General features: G+C 44.3%; 1 protein-coding gene across 2 annotated transcripts in view; it reads right to left on the bottom strand.

Annotated features, from left to right (window-relative positions):
• RHOBTB3 (Rho related BTB domain containing 3) overlaps nt 1-3,618 on the bottom strand; it is a 57,595-nt gene extending 53,977 nt beyond the window's left edge. For both annotated transcript variants that reach the window (XM_063086345.1, XM_063086346.1), the window contains exons 1-2: nt 2,956-3,618; nt 2,549-2,774 (exon numbers count right to left, since the gene is read on the bottom strand). In XM_063086345.1, the coding sequence (XP_062942415.1) occupies nt 2,549-2,774; nt 2,956-2,957 (228 nt within the window). In that variant the 5' untranslated portion in view covers nt 2,958-3,618. The remainder of the gene's footprint in view (nt 1-2,548; nt 2,775-2,955) is intronic.
• Nucleotides 3,619-23,559: the final 19,941 nt, after the last annotated feature.

The following is a 23,559-nucleotide window of genomic DNA, read 5'->3' as shown; positions in this document are numbered from 1 at the left end:
AAAGACAATAAATATTTTTATTTGTAATACAAATCAGAGCTTCAAATCCTACACAAGAAAATTATGAATGTATTATCTCATTGTATTTTATGAAATATTTTTGACAAACAGAAAAAGATGTAGAAATATGAAATGAAATAATAATGTAACTGCACAAAAAGGGAGGTGAGTGAGAAAAGCACTAAATAACGAGCTACATCTAATAAATTTGAAGCACATTTATTTAAAAAGTGCCAAGTAGAAGCGACGGTTACCCAGAGTAAGGCTAAGGATGTACAGAAGGGATTTAGGGAAGAAAAGCACACAACTATCTCATTACAGCTCCAAGGCAACAATGACAATTTTCTTCTCAAACTATGTCAAAGAGAAAATGCTCCAGGGGTTTTTAAAATTATGAAGGAAATAAAATTCTCCCACCCCTTGTTAATCAGTTTCAGGATTTCCTCTAGGAGGTTATGCAACACAAGGCTTGGGGCCACAAGCTTGAGAACTGAACTCATCTTTTTAAAAAGAATCTGAATTTTTATATCTGAAAATCTGAATTGTTGTAAAACAACAGTTTTATTCTACTTGATTGTGAGGCTACAAATACAGTACCTACTAAATACTAACATCACTGCCTCAATGTACTATATTTGTATAAAGCTCAAATGATTCGTGGGGAAACTATTTTTGCTTAATATGTGATACAGGCCATACTAAAGTTATCATAAACACTTATGAAGCACCATGCCATATGTGCTACATGCCAGCCTCAACACTTAAAACTGTACATGTGTACTATCTCATTTTCTCCTCAGTACAGCTTTAGGAGGCAGAGATTATTATGATTATTTCATAGATAGGGAAAATAAGGCTGAGGGAACATAAGTGATTTACCAAGGACACCCAACCATTAAGTGGCAATATGGGGATCTGAAATCAGGTCCTTTTGATATCAAAACCTGTGCTCTATCTGCTCTGCTATATTTAATATTCTGATCAGTACATATGTCAAATAACAGCTGATGAATACAATCAACTTTAATATCTCTGAGTGGTTTTACTTACTGCCAAGAGAAGAAAAGCATCATAAAGAGTAACTCTACAAATGTATACTATTATGTCTGAAGACCATTCCAACCTAGAAAATTGTACCTGGTTACAAACTCGGTGCCTTAAATAGGGCTAGAGTCTAACCAAACAGTAATTAGCATAATAAACCACAACAAACAATATAAGGCAAAAATCTTGACTACAGATGCTTATTTTAATCATTTTGGAAGATTTCATCTTACTACACACAATACATGGGATAACAACATTGCTGTTTGCTAAATGAACAACATAAACAGGAAAGGGTTAACAGTTCAAATTAAAAACAGGAAAAGTAATCCTAACATCCTAATTCAGCTTATTCTATTTTCCCTACATTTATCTACTCTATCCATTAAACATTTGCTTGTTGAACCAATAAGTTTTCACACTGTAAGATCTTTCACAATGAAAGGGCCAAAGGAAAGGCATTTCATTTGTGTGCATAGATTCCAGCAATGAGTTCTCCATCGATCTTCCTATAAACAGTATCAACACTGTCATAACTAGGGTTTAAAAGAGCATCTTTTATATTAAAAAGGCCTGTTTTTAATTTATTTCAGCATTTTAACACAACTTTCCTTTGCTGAAAATATATATGGGGAAGTGATTTTTCTTTCTATAATATGGAAATCTGCATACATATTTTTCTGTCATAAAATAAAATCTTTATATTTTTGATTGAGCAAAGAATCAAAATTTTCAAATAACATTAAATGAAAACATTCAAAATATAATGTTATTGTGTTTTGAAAATATTTATCTGTGTCAGGGAGCAGATTCTTTTCTCCTTTCTTCACACACTCAAGAATCGGAATGGAATTTATTGACTTTACTACAGCTTTTTTCAATAATAGAAAATTTTAAAGATTAAAAAAAAAAAAAAATTCCAGGCAACCTTAGTAATATTTCTGATTTAGGAGTCACTAAAACATCACCAGTATTTGCATTATTAAAATTTAAAACACTAATTAAAAATTTTCAGAGGCGAACAGTGCTATAAATGAATAGTTTAAAATTAACTCTCAGCTCCTGTCTCTCCTCCACTCCCCTTTCCAGGGGTCCTATTTCTGAATTGTGCCAGTGAAGAGTATTTTTGCCTGTGCTGAGCTTTCAGAGGGCCGTATTTTTAGAACACTAATATCACGCTATCACCCACAGGGTCGGCATGAAAAAACATTGCTCTCTGCTGGTGAAACTTAGTGACCCAGTCCCTTGGGGTTGGCACATGCAACCGTCAGCTGTCTACGAGGGAACAACCCACAGTCATGAAGTGTACAAGAAAGTGATCCACATTCCAACTGGGGCTTTTTATCTTCCAAGAGTGTTCTCTGGAGACAAAGGACCAACGATTTCCCCAAAAGTATTTAAAAATTCTACCCAGGTGACGCGAACACTCCACATTCACGGAAGTGGGGCAAAGGAGGAGGAGGAAAAAAATGAAAAAGCTCCCTCAGCCTCAGTAACTCCTTACCCAGACGGGACAGTCGTGGACCACCAGCTTGACGTTCCCAAACGCACTGGCCTGGTACTCGGTGAACACGGGACGCGCGACTGTGCTGGTCGCGTTCAGCAACAAGCTGCTTTCATCCCCCGAGACCAGAGGGCTTCTCCCCAGGTAAGTGCGGATGAGCCCCGACGGCCGATTGTCCTGGTGGAACGCGTCCCCCTCGTTCCCCAGCGCCACGATGTGAATGGACCTGCACGGACAGAGATGGGGACGAGAGGAGAAAAGGAGCACGGTCACCACGCTGGTCACTTTCCGCCCAACAGGAAGTGCGGGCGGCAGCGCGCGGCGAGGATGGGCACGAGCCCCTTGCCCCGGGGCGCACCGCACGCGATCCGCAGAGAGACAATAGCAGGACGGCGACGCGTACGTACATGATGTCAAATCCAAGGGCAGGGCGGCGACTCAGGGAAAAGCAGCTCCTTACAGCTCCGTGGGGCCGCTCGGCGGCGTGTTTACCCGCAGTCCGCTCATCCCCGGCCGCGTCCCCCTCGCGCGCCTCCACCGCGGCGCGGCCGACGCAGAGCGGGGCCGTGCGAGCCTGCGAGCCAGCCGGGGGCCCGGGGAGCGCTGCCAGCCGCTCAGGAAGTGCCCGGGAACATCGCGGGCGGCCGCCGCCGAGAGTCGCCGGGCGCGGGGCCGATCGGCAGCCCCGAGTGGCTTCAGTTGACCGCAGCCCCCTCTCCGCCGCGCCTCCTCGGCCAGCGGGGCAGCTGTCGCCTCCTGCTGCTGCTCCTCCTCCTGGCTGGGAGGGGGGGTAGGGAAAAAGCCGGGGCCTCCGCCCCCTCACTGGCCGGCTGGCCCGGAGCACACGTGCCGGCCCCCGGGGTCCGGGGGAAGCGCTCCCCACCGAGGCCCCAGTGTCCGGGCGGCGACGGCCGGATACAAAGGAGAGGCCCGCGCGGGGCGCCGCGGAATATAAATTCACAAATCCAACGCCCAAGCCAGAGAGCTCGGGGCCGCCAATCCGCCTGCGGCAAGTTTGTTCAACTCGAAAGGCTGTAACGAGAGCCAGCAAAGGGGGGTGGGGCGATGAGGCCCCCGCTCACTCCAGGCTGGAGAAAAGAGGTTGGGGAAGCGGGGGATTCAAGCCCATTTGCCGCTCCAGCGGCCCAGTTTTTCCCCTTCTCGTCCTTGACCGAAAGTGTTTTTACCACGTCTGCCGCTTTGTCATTGGTCAACATGCGCTACAGCTGTTTTCTAAAATCATCCTTGTGAGAAAAAATAAAGGCAACATTCATGCGGCTGCAGAAAGGGCTCTTTGTTCACACGGCAACTAATTTGCTCATGTCGCTCTGGGGGGATTGTTTACTATTTCAAGCTATACCTGTTATATTTTACCCAAAACTACAGGATATTAAATGCTGGGATTTTTTGGTGTGGTAGTTTTTAAAGGAAGCTATGTATAGGGGTTTAACGTATTGGTGAGCTAAATGCTAGTTTACTTGGAGATTTTTCCGCACACATAATGGCTGCATATTTAATAATAGCTCCGCAGACCAACTGAAAATATAACGATCATGTTAATGCAAGGTTACTTTAGATTCTTTCATGATAACGCACTGAAGTGGATTATGAATGTATCTAAAGGGCCTTAAACTACCTCAATGCAGACAAACACTGGGATCCGCTACTAATACCAAGAATTGCCTGGGATTGCTCTGGGGCGTGGCTCCTCCATAATCATTAAAATTCTTACACGTCCTCTGAGTTGAAAGAGTTCTTGTTTATCATTTTATTTATTTTGCCCTACTTTAAAGTTGGGCTGTTTCTTTTGTCAACAGAGCTATTTGGAGGGTGTGAAACAGGAGGTGCTAAGGTAGGCAGTGAAAAGACTAGGTAAGAGGCCTTTGGAATGTCAATAGTTCTTTATTATGGGCCCTTATTATAGCTCAGTTGAAAGTAGTTTAATAGTTTCTCGGGATCAGATACAATATAATAGGAAACATTCTCTATGTGGCGACTGATTTTTAAAAAAATCTAATTTCCTTTTGTATTCAGTATAACTTCTCTTTTAGTTTTTAGAATCTGAAAAATTCAAGCATACGTGAACACGTTTTCTCTTGGGTCAATTGAAAGTATTATTTTTCTCATCAGTCCCTTCCAGTGACCCACAAATCAACAACAAAACATTAGAATGGGTGAAAGGATAAAGAAAATGTGGCATACATATTGCACACAGGTATTGATATTTGACACTATATCCCACAGAAATGTACAATCAATTATTTTTCAATAAAAATAAGTAAATATGCACAAAGAAAGTGCAATATGTACATACAATGGAACATAAATGACTCTTTAAAAAGAAGGAAATCCTGTCTTATGCTACAACATGGAGAAAACTTGAGGAAGTTGTGCTAAGTGAAATAAGCCAGTCACAAAAAGACAAATACTGCATGATTCCACTTACATGAGGTATCTATAGTAGTCAAACTCTTAGAAACAGAAAGTGGAATAGTTGTTACCATGGGCGGGGTAGGGGGGAGGGGAGGAAAAGGGGAATTGTTTATTGTGTATAGAATTTCAGTTTTGCAAGATGAAAAAGTTACTGTTGCATAGCAAGGTGCATGTTATAGTTAACATTACCATACTGAACCCTAAAAAAATGATTAAGATCGTATATTTTATGTTACGTGTTTTTTTACTGCAATACATAAAACAAAGACACCAGAGGTATGATAACTGGGAAGTGGCGAGAAGGAGAAAGTATACATTTTTTCCCCTTAGTGAGTGAGTGTGTGAGTCAGGCCTGTGCTGGGTAGGCATGGGAATACATAAAATACAGTCCCTGCCCTTGAGAGTCTAAGTCTATAAAGCTCACTAGATTGTGAATATTAATACACCTGATCCTTTTGAAAAAATGCTGGTTCTTTAAATAGTCAAGAGACAGGCTTATGCATTCAGTAATAGAGGTAAGTACAAAGTACAAGGATAAAGTTCAGTGAAGAGTAAGAAGAGATCTGTGCCTTGTGTCATCAGAGAGAAGTTCATAGAGGAAGTAAACATTGTCTTAAGTCTTAACAGATGAGGAAGAGTTTGCTAGATTTGGAGCAAGAGGAGGTTGGAAGGGAAGGAGTATTGGAAAGAACTGGACAGACCTCACATGCAAATCACATGCAAAGTGTAGAGACATGGAAAGATCATGGCTTGCTCAAGGAACAGCAGCAGGTGAAATTAGTGCTGCAGGTTCCTATAAGGCAGGTAGAAAAGAGTGGTGGAGGCTTCCCAAGAGATTTCCAAAGTCAGACCTGGTAATATTCAAGTTATCGACTGGGAATCCCTGGTCTAGACCCCTGCCTCTGTATATATGACAAAGCCTGGCTACATGCTCGCAAAACCTGTTTTCTTTTCCAAAATAGCTAAACTACGTTTCCCAAACTTTGTTCATTCAGGTAGGACCACATGATTTGTTGTCAACAGTGGGATATGATCTCAGCTGAGCGGTTAAGAAAAGGTGTGTCTTCTCCACTCTCTTTTTTCCTCTTCTACCAAAGTCAAGTCAACCTTGAAACCATGTATTTGAAGATATTGGTACTCCCATGTGAAACCAGTCCCTGAATGACTGATTACAGCAGAGCCTCCTCACAGCATGCATTGTACTATGATATGGGTGAGAAATAGATCTTTATTGAGTTAAAACGCCAGACATTTTTAGCTCAATTATTACAGCAGCTGGTGTTACTTAGCTAATAGAATATCACAGAGTCCATTTCCTGACATCTTAAAGTTCCTTTTCATAATTATCTTAAGATCACTTTTTTATGGTCATTTTCCTTTCATTTAAAATTTTTATTTGGTTTATATGTTTGTAATTTCCCCCATTAGCAGGATTTCAGGAAATAGCTACTTTAACCAGAGTGTAACAAGTTGGATTAGCATATGTCCTCCAACCTCAAGATCACTGGGGAATGCACAGGAAATGCTTTCAGCCCAAACAATTCTTTTTCCTATTTTAGTGGCTGAAATGCCACCATTTCATATTCACACTGTTAATTGTTCTTATCCCTGCCCAAATAGGATGTAGCATGAGGTACATGTGAGTACGTGTGAGGTAACTCAGGGAGCTATTCCTGGTCCCCAGATCATGAATATTAATATACCAACTTTTGAAAAACATGGTGGTTCCTTAATGACTAGAGAGGAAGTAGGCATTGTGGAGGGCAGGCCTGGAGAGCTAGGCTTGGCACAAGATTCTTCCAACTGTGTTCCAAGAAAATTAGGTTGCCACACGGCAGAGGTCTGGAGCTCTGACACCCCCATTTTAAAGTCAATCAGAGCAGTCTCATTGCCATCTTTTTCTTTAAATGTTAGAGTTTCATGTTCATTTAAAAAGGGAGGTTTTAAGGTTAAAAACATGCAAAATTTTAAGATGACTTATCTAGAGCAAGGCTCTCCAAAGTGAGGTGCAGAAGATGACCCCATTTTTTTCCTGCTAAAATTGCAGAATTTACTGCAGTTCTGGAGTAAAGTATTTAAATTCCTATTCACAAACACAAGGGGTCTTCAAAAAGTTCATAGAAGGATTCATATTATCTTTTAATTCAATTCTTCCACAAACTTTTTGAAGTACTCTCATACATTTTTTAACCAAAAAAAAAGGGAGGGGGGTTAGAAATAAGGCTTTACTAGTATTTAATGTGGGAATTGGCACTGGCGCCCCCACCTAATCCATAAGTGGGCAGGCACACAGCGTGCTGGGGAAAGGGTAGGAAGCAGGCAGTATGGTGTGGGGGCGGGAGGGCTGGCTCTTTTGTGCACTTCCCACATATCGCTTACATGTTGCAGCTTCTGTATGGAAGAGGATCGTGGTTCATATTGAAGTAAACTGTTACAGCATGGACCAATGAATACAGTGTCAAAAATGCAAGAACAAGCAAACACAACTGGCTGAGCCGACGTTTCTGACACTCTTTGGGAGCCACATTGCAAGTCATTAAAAAACTAATGACTAATCAGATTTGACAAGAAGTTGTCCATAATAATTGATTACAAAGATCACTGTTTTAAGGATGAATTTACGTCCACTCTTGCTAATAGATTATGATATCCCGACCTGCTCATAATTAGCTAGTCATTTAAAAGCTAAACATCCAGACATGAAGGCAAAACTCAACAATGTTTCCAGCACATTTAAGTATTGTAGTATTCAAGCCAATGCTTTAAAGAAAAGTCACCAATAATAAATGCTAAGAAGGCTCTTCTGAGCTTTCTTAAAAATGAAACTCAAAAAGAACACACCGTTGGGGAAACTGTTTTCTTCTTGACAAGATAAAAATGAAATAATAGATGAAGCACAAATCAAAACAAAACAAAAATAACTGCGTTCCTTTGTCAGCAAATACCTTGATAATATGCACGTAGAGCTTTGCTAAACACTCAAAGATACAAATACTGGAGCAAGTTACACGATGTGGGAAGTTTACTATAAGGATAAACTGAAAGCACAGATGTTTTTAATATGTTCCACTTTATGGTATTTGATAGATTCTGGTTTACTCGAGTGTGTCTCAATAATGAAATGCATTTTGAAATGACTTTTGTGTGTGTGTGTGTCACTAAAGGAAAGCTATATCTTTCAACAATACTGTAAACAATAAATGACTTTTTAAAAATAAAAGCTATGTTTTATGCAAAACTTGTGTAAGTGTAACCACTGATGGATTCGTTGTTTTGACAAAAGTTTTTAAAAAAAGAAAGGAAAGAGCCAAGCTAAGGTTACAGTGAGAGCAACCACATGAAGTTCACTCACGGCATATCTCATTGGCAGTTATCCTAGCAAAGAAGCTGGAAGCAGAACACACAACACTATCAAATGTTATTAATTGGTTAATTTTGTGGAAACAAAAATTGTATAGCCGTTTTAAGATATTTTTTGTTGTGAAATATAACACAATACACAGAAAAGTGCATAAAACCTATGCACATAATTTAATAAATAATTACAAATATTTCCGAAATATCCAAGGTCAAAAAATAAGTGCACATGCGCATGCGCGCACACACGCAGGGCCCCTCCTCAGTGATGGCCCCCTTCCTCGAGAGAATAATGAGCCTGAGTTTTGTGATGACTATCTGTTTATTTTTCCTCATAGTTTTACTACCTATTTGTGCATTCCTAAACAAGTATTGTGGTTTTGCTTCTTTTTGAATTTTTATAAGTGGCATCACGCTGTATGTACACTTGTGCTTTGATCCTTTTGCTGATGGTCATTTTTAAGATTCAACGTGTTGATGTAGCTGTGGTTTGTTCCTCTCATTTCTTTTCATTGCTGAATAGCATCCAATGGAAATGTATGTGACCGTTCACTTACCCGTTCCATTTTAGATAGACATATGAGTTATTTCTACTTTTTGCCCACTATAACAAACAGAGCTGCTGGGACCACTCTTGCTTTAAAATGTAATATATTTGAGGGTATGCTAGGTCACAGGGTAGGTGTATGTCCAACTTTGGCAGATAATACCCAATTGATTTCAAACGTGATTTTTACCTATTACACTTCCAAAAGCAGGGCATAAAAATTCTCCCTATAATGTTTTATATACTCAAATATACTTTTTAATGTGCCATGTATTGCTGAATATATAAATGCTTTACAAACATTGACTTATTTAATTTTCATAGCAACCCTTTGAAGTAAGTTCTATTACTGTCCTAATTTACAGGAGAGAAAAGTGTGGCACGGAGAGGTTAAAGAACTTGCCCACATCTACCTAGGTGGTGAGTAGAGGAGCTGGGGTTCTGACTCAGACAATTGGCCCCAGAGTTTATGTCCTTACCCACCACGCTGTGTAGATGTTTGAAAATATTGCCTTCGTTATGTAACTTTTGTGATGGAAAACAATGCATGTAACCTATAAAAACTCTTACATCTTGTAGAATTTTTAATTCCCTTAAACATTTTCCAAATATAATTTCAGTGGATTTTGAAGCCACGTGTTAAAAATGTACAACACCTGATCGGTTTGCTGTTTGCCAGAACTAATGAGTAACATGAAGCAAGATGGACGTGTATTCGTTAGATTTCAACCAAAACCTTTGCATAATGGGCAATGGCTCTGAATAAGAATCACGATTTAGTAACCCAGCTAATGAAGCAGTTCTTTCATTTATATCCACTTGTCTTTGTGAGCTCTTTTGAGAGAGCCTTTAAACAAACTGATCATAAAACCAGACATCTGCACTGCTGTATCACAAAGTATAAACCAAGATTTAGAAAATGGTGAGGCATATCCAATTACTGTTCTCCCTAGAAAGCTTTATTAACAATGACATTTTAGGGGAAAATGTTTTTTGCATTACTATTAATGTATTTTGAAATTACTTAAAATATGATTTACTTGATCTTTATCTCAGCTATTGAAATTTTTCTATGTCAGTATGTTTTACTGAATTCATACTGTATTAACATAGTAATAATGCATGTAATTTATGAAGATCCTGGGGATGTGCTCAAAATTTTCTCTGATGGGGTGCTGAATCAAAAAAGCTTGGAGACTACCATCTAGTGCCAGGGGCTGTACTCTGGAGGGCAGGCTTAGAAGGACACTATAGTGAAGCCTGGGGCTGGCAGGAAGCAGGATGGGCACTGGGCTGGCTACTGGGTGAGGGAAGCTGTGAGAAAGGAAGAAAGAGGAGATAGGAGAAGGCAGCACAGATAGACTACAGACCTACTTGCCTAGAAATCAGCTCACCGAAACCATATTTATGTAGTTTTAACCAATCTAATGAGAGATAAAGTTTGCAAATTTACACAAAGATCATAAAACTCAAGATTAGGGATGTGTGTGTGTTTTAATAACACCTTGCATGTACTTCACGTATAGTAAGTAACCTAAGCAGAGTCATTTACCAGGGTCAGTAATCATCTAGTCAGCCATAAGGAAGGTTGACTTTTCTCATTTTATTGCCTGGGTAATTCTTCCCAGAGAAGTAGCCTATAGTTTTCTTATAAATTGTGGATTACTGGCAAATTGCGAGGCTGCCATATTTTCAATTGTGTTTGAAGAAACCAAGGTGTGCAAAGAGCACAAAATCCAGCTACCGTAAGCTCTTTCAGAAAAGTTCTAAAATATTTGTTTGTTTGCTTGGACTTCTCTTTTCCACCCGCCTCTATCATTGTGCCTGTTGGTGTTTTTCAAACAACTGTTCTGTTTTCCAGTTAAAATATTGCTTAGAAATACCAGAACATATGTTCCTTTGAATCAGGACTGACTGTTTCCATCAGCATTTTTCAAAGGGTTGAAATTCAAAGAAATTTGGTTGTTTGGCCTTTAATATGCCTGCTCTGCTATTAGCCTTGAAAAGCTGTAAGATGATTTTGAATTTTAAAATACCACCCCCAGGAATACATGTAAATAAATACAAGTATCATTATCAAGCATCACTGATTGTGTGTCATTTATTTATGCATAATATTTTTGGGAAGTTTTCCATTTGTAACCATCCAGAGAAACAGGACGTTAAATTTAAATGGCATAATACTTTGCTGATATACCTTTTTTATGAGCTCTAATACATTAAAAGACAGATTTTTTTTCAATATTACTATAATCTGGCTGTTTTAATTGTACTAAAATTTGTGCCATTTATGATGGTAAATTCCTGTCTTTCCCATGTCTTGCACTCCTTATTTGCTGTGTTGGGATCCATGCATCACTGCTGTGGCCATCCGTCACACATTATGCCGAATAGGACATCTCACAAGCATGCTTTGAAATGTTCTCCTTTTTCATTCAAAGTCTGTCAGAAGCCACTTCACCTGACCTCTTCTGCCTTCACACAATACTTCTGATCCTTATTTTTCTTGACTTGTTTTTTATTTTTCACTTCTGAGCCTGTAATCCTATCTGCAGATAAAAACTCTATTTTACAGTGAACAGCAGTTGAAATTTTCTTAGAGATTTTTTTTTCTGAGAAAAGCCCAGCTGATGTCATTAAATATTAAGTTGGCAGCTTGTATCCTTGCTGAATAGTTCTTTTGGCATTCTAACAGATCACCTAGCTAAGGCATTTAAAATTTCCGGCTTATCTTAGAGGCATTTTTTCACTTTTTTTTTTTTCCTGCTTCTCACTTCTCCAGAGATCGCCCTGGGCACATTCATACTGACATTGACCTTCATGTTCCTCTTTAGAGCTCCATTACATTTTTATCTATTAGGCTGGGACTTCAGTATTATGTTTGATTGATATTTTCTCCTCTTTTACTTCCAAATTAAAACATCTGATCTTGTGTCATCATTGTCATCTCTCCAGCTATACTACCAGTTTCTTTCCCCAGTGTAGCCAGATCCAAACCCCCTTCCCACCCAGTAACTGTCATAACTCCTATAGGACCAATACTGCTTCTGCTAATGAAGGGGCTTGTTCACTGCTCTTCATCAAAATGTTCTAGTGTTACAAGCTCCTTCTAGTTTTAGAACCAACGTCGGACAAGGACAATCTCAACCTACATTAAAAGACACTGAGAGGGCCGAGCCCATGGCGCACTCGGGAGAGTGCGGCGCTGGGAGCGCCGCGACGCTCCCGCCGCGGGTTCGGATCCTATATAGAACTGGCCGGTGCACTCACTGGCTGAAGTGCCAGTCACGAAAAAGACAAAAAATAAATAAATAAATAAAGACATTGAGACCTTTCTCAAAAGTGATAAGTACAGACAGCAAAACAAAGTTGCTTGTGGACTAATCCTAGTGACAAGCAGACCTTTGCAAACTTTTCCACTGAAATATCCCCAAATAGAGGTACCTGAACAAACCCTCCAACATTCCCATCTCTAAACTCCCACCCAGGTTGCAACATAAGCATGTACTACAAGCACAGATTTCTTTGCAGTCTTCCCAAGTTTTGCCTTTAAGTCATAGTATATCCTTGCTGATTAATGTAAAAATAAGGATTAAATCACTCTCAGCTAAACTTAAAGAATGCTTAATGCTGTGACTTTTCTTTCATATACCTTTCTTTACTACTATGGAAATTGGCAAATCATAAAGGGAACTTATTAAATTCTGAGAGGCTAGAAAACTCTTTTTTTCTAGTGAAATGTGGTAAGAAATGACATTTTGTGGAAGTAGTGAGAAACTGTCTTTTTGTAGGTGAACAGAAACAAAAGAATAATCAGTGATTGTTATTGGAATGTTAGTCATACTGAAAAAAAAATTGTTTTTACTGATCATGTCTAACTCTTCAGAATTATGGGAAAAGTCTATGAGTCTATAAATAAAAAGAATGAGACACTCAGGAATGTGCAACTCTGTTGTAACACAAGAAGCAATGAAGTATAATGTGATTCAAATAAAACAAAACAGGCAAAAATAGCAGAGTTTACTTTGCTTCACTTTGTTTCAGTACAAGCATTTTAGTACTCACTGGTTGTAGCCTTAAAATGGAACAGTCTGTTACTAGGCCACTACCCATGAACAGCCACAAATTGTACACTATTAGTAACATTTTGTGCCAGACTCCAGAATTAGGAGGGATTTTCAACCAGTGTTTTATTAACTCACTATGCTCTAATAAATTACTCAGTCCTCTTGCATTAACTATGATTATAAAAATTTTTTGTTCTCCCCATCATGGTCTCAAAGATTTTTATTGCAAGAAGACAGATTGATCTAAATAGAGTCATAGATCTAAATAATCAAGCTAGAAATGTCATAGGGAGCAGTTATGGGGTTGCTCAGGCTGGCCTCAGGATGACGTTGCCTCAGTTAAGTCACATTTTCCAGGCTCATTCCTCAGTTTTGCAAGTCCAGAAACTTTATTTTGTCAGGGTGCCCAGAGCTGATCACACTCAGAGGACTAGGCTTGTGCTAATCCAATTTACAAGAGGCCAGTGTGTAAACTAGAATACCAGTTTGTTCATTTATAACGAGAAGGGCAACTATCAAAGGAACTAGAAACTTATATGTGGCCAACACTTTCTTTCCCCTGTAGGAAACTCTACATGGGAGGCCTGTTATTGTCTTTTCAGTTTAACAAACATTTATTAAGCACCTAGAGTACAAATCATTTTGAGCCCAAGGATGTTTTGCATATATACTTACATTAGAATTATGCTAACATTAAATTGTCATAGAGAGACATTATTTTACAGAGCAAACTGTATTAAGTCAATTTATGCCTTGACAAATTTCCTAAAGCTTTGTCTTCTGATTGGCAAGTTCAACCACTTAGGAAAGACTGGTGATCTGTCTGCTTGATGGCATTAGCCATGAAGATCATCCAGTAGCCACAGTCACAAAGCCACCCTCTGAATATGGTTCTTCAAATGAATTGTATAACTCTTCAAGAAGATATGCAAATAACTGCATGTAATTCACATGTGTTTTTTACTACTGGATTCTCATTTCAAGCAGTGACCTAAAAACTTGGAGTCTTCCAGAGCCATCCTGGGCACCTAAGCCACCAATACTGCCCACTACCCAGTATCAGGGCATTTTCAGGGCAAATTCCTCTTGAAAACTTTATAGTCAGTTTAACCTAACATGTCCCATTCCTTGATATCCTTATTACAGACTCAACTCTAACTTATCCCGGCCATCTAGGTTTACCCGTGCTTTGCTTCCTGCCAAATCTTTCTACTTTACCTTCTGAAATTCCAATTGGGGTAGAGGGAGAAAGCCAGACCATTCCTCCTCCATCCTCCTGAAGCACTTCTGTTCTTCTGAGAGCTAAGAGAGACATTTACTATACACCCCCCTGTCCTGTTGTTGTCATTTAGCAGCTTCCCTAACCAACCCCCTCACCTCCCAGTCAACACACACATTATTCATTAAGTGCTCAGTATCTATCTAGCTCTCTGTCCTTCTCTCCATCCCAAATATGACCGTGGTCTTCAGTGATCCCGATGTCCGCATGAACTCCCTTTCAACATCTCAGCCTCTTTGTCTTTGGTCACCTTCCCCTCTATTGCACTTAGTCCCTCCTTATGTCTGGCCAGACTCTAGATATTGTCACCGTCTGTGGCCGCTCCACATCTAAAGCAATGCATTCAAATATCTGACAGCCTGGATGAGCGGACTCCTATCCTGTTTCCATCACTCAGTTGCTCCCTGCTCCTGCGCTCCTACGACTTTCCAGTCCTCGGCCCTTCCACTTTCTCCCTGTCAGCCAGTTCTCTCTGTCTTCATTTTCTTCCCTGTCCAACTGAGACTTCATGGTGTATCTCTTGTCCCTATCCTCACATCTCTTGTTCTATTATTTTTCAGTCCAAAATCCCAACCCTGGATCAACCCTGGGTTGTGAAATATTGCTGTAGAAAAATCACAAAATTGTGCAGATTGATGGCACTATAAGTTCATGGTCTCCAACTTCAGATGAGCATTCAGTACTGCCTAGTTAACCTAATTAATGCTCTTGTTGGCCAACGTGGTTCAAGTCTTCTCGCTTTCTTCTGTCTTTAACGCTGACATCTCCCTCAGTCTCGTGTTCCTAGTCACAGAGAAAAAGGAAGCATCAGCTGGACAACTCCCCTCAGCTTCCCACAGTTAAGCCGAAAAATGTGCATGCAGCCACGTGCAACCTCTCCTCTTTCCTCCAGTCACAACGCAGTAAGAATTCGTACCTTATCAAAGCTACTCCCTCTGGCAGTGCCGTGTGCGCTTTTCCTTTTGACTTTGGAGGGACTACACTCCACGTAGTTCCCCTTTCTACTCCTGTGACTTCAACATTTATCTCTCTACTGCTCTTTCTATTGGCATTTAAACACATGCAAGTCTCTAGCTATTATTCTTTCTTCCCCATCTGACTAGAAGCAACTTTTCTTTTTTTTAAGAAAATATTGTTTAGTTCAGAGTTATTTAATTCTTTGACTTGTCAGGACTTGTATAGTTGTCTATAACAAATTTTGTAGTGTTTCAATCAGCCTTGTTTTATTTTTATTTTTTCAATTTTTTCAGTTTTATATGTGACTCTTTCCCACAAGTAGAAAAGTGTGCTTTACAGTATTATTTGAACACATACACAATTTATCATGTTGAACATGTTGATGTTGTGAAATTTTTCCTTTGGACTAAGAACTAGCACATTAACTCTGTCCTTTCCAAGTAAGGAATAAAATTTCTGAATCCAGTTAAGAGGAAAGGGTGCTACAGGGTAAAATATTGACTTCTTAAGACTAGAATAGTTCAATTATATCATGTACCCATCCATCCATCATGATATTGAAAGAAGTGTTTTCCAAGCTAGCCGCAGTAACGCCATTCCGCAAGGCACAGAAAAATACCCTAGTAAAAAAAAAAAAAAAAAAAAAATTCAACAGCAGTTTCCAGGGCGCCCTTCAGCTGTTTCAAGAACTCCCACATGACCCGCGCTTTTTTTTTTTTTTTTTTCCCTGGCCTTGTTTAAACCGACCAATTACCTTGCTTCTCGCTTCTGTACCCGCGCTTTTCCCTGGCCTTGTTTAAACCGACCAATTACCTTGCTTCTCGCTTCTGTACCCGCGCTTTTTGCTATAAAACAAGCTCAAAAACTCTACTCGGCGCGCCAGTCTACCGAGAGACTGAGCCGCCCGGGTACCCGTATGTTCAATAAAACCTCTTGCTAATTGCATCCGGAGCCGTGGTCTCGTTGTTCCTTGGGAGGGTCTCTCCTGACTGATTGATTGCCCAAATCAGGCGTCTCTCATTTGGGGGCTCGTCCGGGATCAGACCCCCACCCAAGGACCACCGACCCACCAACGGGAGGTAAGCTGGCCAGCGATCGCTCCGTGTCTCGTTTCTGTGTCTGACTCCGTAACTCTGACTGTCCCTCTGAGTGCGCGCATTTTGGTTTCAGTTTGTTCCGGGCTGATCGCTCTGGGAGCGACGTGTGAGTAGCGAACAGACGTGTTCGGGGGCTCACCGCCCGGTAATCCTGGGAGACGTCCCAGGATCAGGGGAGGACCAGGGACGCCTGGTGGACCCCTCAGGAGAGGATCATTATGCTCTGATCCCACTGCCGCGTCTAGAGAGGCGCGCTCTGCCATCTGACTCCTTCTTTTGTCTCTACGCTACTCGATCTCGCCGCCGTTTCTGGTTTCTTTTTGTTTTGTTCCTGATAGGCCTCTGTGTCGTGGTCCCTCTCTTCGAAATGGGACAAAATAACTCTACCCCTCTCTCCCTCACTCTAGATCACTGGAGGGACGTGAGAGCAAGGGCTCACAATCTGTCCATGGAAATCAGAAAGGGAAAATGGCGGACCTTTTGTTCCTCCGAGTGGCCCACGTTCGGTGTCGGGTGGCCGCCGGAAGGAACTTTTAATGTCTCTGTCATCTCCGCAGTTAAAAGGATTGTCTTTCAGGAAATCGGGGGACACCCGGACCAAGTTCCATATATCGTGGTGTGGCAAGACCTCGCCCAGAGTCCCCCATCATGGATGCCGCCCTCTGTCAAGGTCGCTGTCGTCTCCAGTCCAGAGAGGCCATCCGCTCCTCCCCGACCCCCCATCTACCCGGCAACAGACGACTCGCTCCTTCTCTCTGAGCCCCCGCCCTATCCGGCAGCCCTGCCACCTCCCCTGGCCCCTCAGGCGGTCGGACCGGCGCCGGTCCAGGCGCCCGATATTTCCGATCCTGAGGGACCAGCCGCGGGGACCAGGAGTCGCCGTGCCCGCAGTCCGGCAGACGACTCGGGTCCTGACTCCACTGTGATTTTACCCCTCCGAGCCATAGGACCCCCAGCCGAGCCCAACGGCCTAGTCCCTCTGCAATATTGGCCTTTCTCTTCAGCAGATCTTTATAATTGGAAATCTAATCATCCTTCTTTTTCTGAAAATCCAGCAGGACTCACGGGGCTCCTTGAGTCTCTTATGTTTTCTCATCAGCCCACCTGGGACGATTGCCAACAGCTCCTACAGATTCTCTTCACCACGGAGGAACGAGAAAGGATTCTCCTTGAGGCCCGCAAGAATGTCCTGGGGGACAACGGGGCCCCTACTCAACTCGACAACCTCATTAATGAGGCCTTCCCCCTCAATCGACCTCAGTGGGACTACAACACAGCCGCAGGTAGGGAGCGTCTCCTGGTCTACCGCCGGACTCTAGTGGCAGGTCTCAAAGGGGCAGCTCGGCGCCCCACCAATTTGGCTAAGGTAAGAGAGGTCTTACAAGGACCGGCAGAACCCCCTTCGGTTTTCTTAGAACGCCTAATGGAAGCCTATAGGAGATACACTCCGTTTGAGCCCTCTTCTGAGGGGCAGCAGGCTGCAGTTACCATGGCCTTCATCGGACAGTCAGCCCCAGATATTAGAAAAAAGTTACAGAGGCTAGAGGGGCTCCAAGATTATTCCTTACAAGATTTAGTGAGGGAGGCAGAAAAGGTGTACCACAAAAGAGAGACAAGAGAAGAAAGAGAAGAAAGAGAAAAAAAAGAGGCAGAAGAGAGAGAAAGGCGGCGCGATAAGCGCCAAGAAAAAAACTTGACTAGGATTTTGGCCGCAGTGGTAAGTGAAAAAGGTTTTAGAGATAGGCAGACAGGGAATCTGAGCAACCAGGCAAGAAAGACACCTAGGGATAAAAGATCTCCTCTGGACAAAGACCAGTGCGCATACTGTAAAGAAAAGGGTCACTGGGCAAGAGAATGTCCCCGAAAGAAAAACGTCAGAGAAGCCAAAGTTCTGTCCCTAGATGACTAGGGGAGTCAAGGTTCGGACCCCCTCCCCGAACCCAGGATAACGCTGACTGTGGAGGGGACTCCCATTGAGTTCCTGGTCGATACCGGGGCTGAACATTCAGTTTTGACCCAACCCCTGGGAAGGGTAGGGTCCAGACGGACAGTCGTACAAGGAGCAACAGGGAGCAAAGTCTACCCCTGGACCACAAAGAGACTTTTAAAGGCTGGACATAAACAGGTGACCCACTCCTTTCTGGTCATACCCGAGTGCCCCGCCCCTTTGTTGGGTAGGGACCTCTTAACCAAACTAAAGGCCCAGATCCAGTTTTCTGCTGAGGGCCCACAAGTAACATGGGAAGACCGCCCTACACTGTGCCTGACCCTGAACCTAGAAGAAGAATACCGGCTACATGAAAAGCCAGGTCCCTCCTCTATCGACCCATCCTGGCTCCAACTTTTTCCCACTGTATGGGCAGAGAGGGCAGGCATGGGACTGGCCAATCAAGTCCCACCAGTGGTAGTGGAACTAAGATCAGGTGCCACACCGGTGGCTGTTCGACAATATCCAATGAGCAAGGAAGCCCGGGAAGGTATCAGACCCCACATCCAGAGGTTCTTAGATCTAGGGGTCCTGGTGCCCTGTCAATCGCCCTGGAATACCCCTCTACTACCTGTAAAAAAGCCAGGGACCAATGACTATCGGCCAGTCCAAGACCTGAGAGAAATTAATAAAAGGGTACAGGATATTCATCCCACCGTCCCAAACCCTTACAGCCTTCTGAGTTCCCTTCCGCCCTGCCACACTTGGTATTCAGTCTTAGATCTCAAGGATGCCTTTTTCTGCCTCAGGCTACACCCCAGCAGCCAGCCGCTATTCGCGTTCGAGTGGAAAGACCCAGAAAAAGGTAACGCAGGTCAGTTGACCTGGACACGGCTGCCCCAAGGGTTCAAGAACTCTCCCACTCTCTTCGACGAGGCCCTCCACCGAGATTTGGCCCCCTTTAGGGCCCTCAACCCTCAGGTAGTGCTACTCCAATATGTAGACGACCTCTTGGTGGCAGCCCCCACATATAGAGACTGCAAAGAAGGGACACAAAAGCTCCTACAGGAATTGAGTAAATTAGGGTACCGGGTATCGGCTAAAAAGGCCCAGCTCTGCCAAAGAGAGGTCACCTATCTGGGGTACCTACTCAAGGGGGGAAAAAGATGGCTGACCCCGGCCCGAAAGGCTACTGTTATGAAAATCCCCGCTCCCACGACCCCCAGACAGGTCCGTGAATTTCTGGGCACTGCAGGATTCTGCAGGCTCTGGATCCCTGGGTTTGCTTCCCTAGCTGCACCCCTGTATCCCTTAACAAAGGAAAGCATCCCTTTTACCTGGACTGAGGAACATCAAAAAGCTTTTGACCACATAAAAAAAGCCTTGCTGTCAGCCCCCGCTTTGGCCCTCCCAGACCTCACCAAACCATTTACTCTATACGTAGATGAGAGAGCCGGTGTGGCCCGGGGAGTGCTTACTCAGACTTTAGGACCCTGGCGGCGGCCAGTAGCTTACCTATCAAAAAAATTGGATCCGGTGGCTAGCGGGTGGCCAACCTGCCTGAAAGCGGTTGCAGCCGTGGCACTCCTTCTCAAGGACGCTGATAAGTTAACCTTGGGACAGAATGTGACTGTGATTGCTCCCCATAGCCTCGAAAGCATTGTGCGGCAGCCCCCCGACCGGTGGATGACCAATGCCAGGATGACTCATTATCAGAGCCTGCTGCTAAATGAAAGGATATCGTTTGCACCCCCTGCCATCCTGAACCCAGCTACCCTCCTACCAGTCGAATCGGAAGCTACCCCAGTACACAGGTGCTCAGAGATCCTCGCCGAAGAAACTGGAACTCGACGAGACCTGAAAGACCAGCCATTGCCCGGGGTGCCAGCCTGGTATACGGACGGTAGCAGTTTCATCGCGGAGGGTAAGCAGAGAGCAGGGGCCGCCATCGTAGATGGCAAGCGGACGGTGTGGGCAAGCAGCCTGCCAGAAGGTACGTCAGCCCAGAAGGCCGAACTAGTGGCTTTGACGCAGGCATTACGCCTGGCCGAAGGAAAAAACATCAACATCTACACCGACAGCAGGTATGCTTTTGCCACTGCTCACATTCATGGGGCAATATATAAACAGAGGGGGTTGCTCACTTCTGCGGGAAAAGACATTAAAAACAAGAAAGAAATTTTGGCCCTGCTAGAGGCCATTCACCTCCCTAAGCGGGTCGCCATTATCCACTGCCCCGGCCACCAGAGGGGAAATGACCCTGTGGCCACCGGGAACCGGAGGGCCGACGAGGCTGCAAAACAAGCCGCCCTGTCGACCAGAGTGCTGGCAGAAACTACAAAACCTCAAGAGCTAATCGAACCCGCCCAGGTTAAGACCGAGCCAAGAGAGCTCACCCCTGACCGGGGGAAAGAATTTATTCAGCGGTTGCATCAGTTGACACACTTGGGACCAGAAAAGCTTCTCCAATTAGTAAACCGCACCAGCCTCCTCATCCCGAACCTCCAGTCTGTAGTTCGCGAGGTCACCAGTCGGTGTCAGGCTTGTGTCATGACTAATGCGGTCCCAACCTACCGAGAGATCGGAAAGAGACAACGAGGAGATCGACCCGGCGTATACTGGGAGGTAGACTTCACAGAGGTAAAGCCTGGCCGGTATGGAAACAGGTATCTGCTGGTATTCATAGACACTTTTTCCGGATGGGTAGAAGCTTTTCCTACCAAAACTGAAACGGCCCTGACCGTCTGCAAAAAGATATTAGAGGAAATTCTACCCCGCTTCGGGATCCCTAAGGTACTCGGGTCAGACAATGGCCCAGCCTTTGTTGCTCAGATAAGTCAGGGACTGGCCACTCAACTGGGGATAAATTGGAAGTTACACTGTGCGTATAGACCCCAGAGCTCAGGTCAGGTAGAAAGAATGAACAGGACAATCAAAGAGACCTTAACCAAATTAGCCTTAGAGACCGGTGGAAAAGACTGGGTGGCCCTCCTTCCCTTAGCGCTGCTCAGAGCCAGGAATACCCCTGGCCAGTTTGGTCTAACTCCTTATGAAATTCTCTATGGGGGACCACCCCCCATACTCGAGTCTGGAGGGACATTGGGTCCCGATGATAATTTTCTCCCTGTCTTATTTACTCATTTAAAGGCTTTAGAAGTTGTGAGGACCCAGATCTGGGACCAGATCAAGGAGGTGTACAAGCCCGGTACCGTGACAATCCCCCACCCGTTCCAGGCCGGAGACCGAGTGCTTATCAGACGCCACCGACCCAGCAGCCTTGAGCCTCGGTGGAAAGGCCCGTACCTGGTGTTGCTGACCACCCCGACCGCAGTAAAAGTCGACGGTATCGCTGCCTGGGTCCATGCTTCTCACCTCAAGCCTGCACCACCCTCGGCACCAGATGAGTCTTGGGAGCTGGAAAAGACTGATCATCCTCTTAAGCTGCGTTTTCGGCGGCGGCAGAACGGGTTGGAGTGAAAACCCTCACCAGCCTGTGACCCTCACCTGGCAGGTACTGTCCCAAACTGGGAACGTTGTCTGGAAGACAGAGAAAGTCCAGCCCCCTTGGACTTGGTGGCCCATTCTTACACCTGATGTATGTGCCCTGGCGGCCGGTCTTGAGTCCTGGGATATCCCAGGAACCGATGTATCAACCTCTAAGAGAGTCAGACCCCCTGACTCAAACTATGAAAATGCTTATAGACAGATCACCTGGGGAGCCATAGGATGCAGCTACCCTAAGGCTAGGACCAGAATGGCAAGTTCCACCTTCTACGTGTGTCCCCGGGATGGCCGGTCCCTTTCAGAAGCTAGAAGGTGTGGAGGGTTAGAATCCCTGTATTGTAAAGAATGGGGTTGTGAAACCACGGGGACTGTTTATTGGCAACCTACGTCCTCCTGGGACCTCATAACTGTAAAATGGAATAACACAGAGCGATCATGGGGTGCCCTACTGGCAACCTGTGAAAAAACCGGCTGGTGTAACCCCCTTAAAATAAATTTCACAGAACAAGGACGGCAATCCAAAGAGTGGATAATAGGAAAAACCTGGGGATTGGGATTCTATGTGTCTAGATATCCGGGCGTACAGTTGACCATTCGGTTAGAGATCACCAGCAAGCCAGCTGAGACAGTGGGCCCCAACTCCGTCCTTGCGAAACAAGGACCCCCTAACAGAAACCCCCCTTCCCCAACGAGGGAAGCGCCGCCCATCTCTCAACCCTCGGCGGCTCCTAGCCAAGTCCCCACGGTACTGGAGGGAAGTGTTGTCCTGAACACCCTGTCTCCCACCACGGGCGACAGACTCTTTGGCCTTGTGAGGGGGGCCTTCCTAGCCTTAAATGCCACCGACCCAGACGCCACGAAGTCTTGCTGGCTCTGTTTGGCCTTGGGTCCCCCTTATTATGAAGGAGTTGCCTCCTTAGGAGGGGCCTTCACTTATACCTCCAACTATACCCAGTGCCGCTGGGAGAGCCAAGGAAAGCTTACCCTCACTGAGGTCTCAGGACACGGGTCGTGCATAGGAAAGGTGCCCTCTACCCATCAGCATCTTTGCAACCAGACCCTACCCATCAACTCCTCCACGGAACATCAGTACCTGCTCCCCACCAACCATAGCTGGTGGGCCTGCAGCACCGGCCTCACCCCCTGCCTCTCCACCTCAGTTTTTAATCAGTCTAAAGATTTCTGTATCCTGATCCAGCTGGTCCCTCGCATCTATTACCATTCTGAAGAAACTTTGTTGCAGGCCTATGACGATCCTCACCCCAGGGTTAAAAGAGAGCCTGTCTCACTTACCCTAGCTGTTCTTCTGGGGTTGGGGGTCGCAGCAGGTATAGGTACTGGCGCATCCGCCCTAGTTAAAGGGCCCATAGACCTCCAACAAGGCCTAGCCAGCCTCCAGACCGCCATGGATACTGACCTCCGGGTCCTCCAGGACTCAATCAGCAAGCTGGAGGACTCGCTGACTTCCCTATCGGAGGTAGTACTCCAAAATAGAAGAGGCCTTGACCTACTGTTCCTAAGAGAAGGAGGCCTCTGCGCGGCCCTAAGAGAAGAGTGCTGTTTTTATGTAGACCACTCAGGTGTGGTGCGAGACTCCATGAGAAAACTCAAAGAGAGACTAGATAAAAGACAGTTGGAGCGCCAGAAAAACCAAAACTGGTATGAAGGGTGGTTCAATAACTCCCCTTGGTTCACTACCCTCCTATCAACCATCGCCGGGCCCCTATTGCTCCTCCTTCTGTTGTTCACCCTCGGGCCCTGCATCATCAATAGGTTAGTCCAGTTCATCAATGACAGGGTAAGTGCAGTAAAAATTCTAGTCCTTAGACAAAAATATCAGACC

The sequence above is a fragment of the Cynocephalus volans genome, chromosome 2 (genome assembly GCF_027409185.1).
Source record: "Cynocephalus volans isolate mCynVol1 chromosome 2, mCynVol1.pri, whole genome shotgun sequence".
Taxonomy (NCBI): domain Eukaryota; kingdom Metazoa; phylum Chordata; class Mammalia; order Dermoptera; family Cynocephalidae; genus Cynocephalus; species Cynocephalus volans.
Note: the sequence above shows the minus strand (reverse complement) of the source record. Positions and strands in the feature narration are given on the sequence as shown.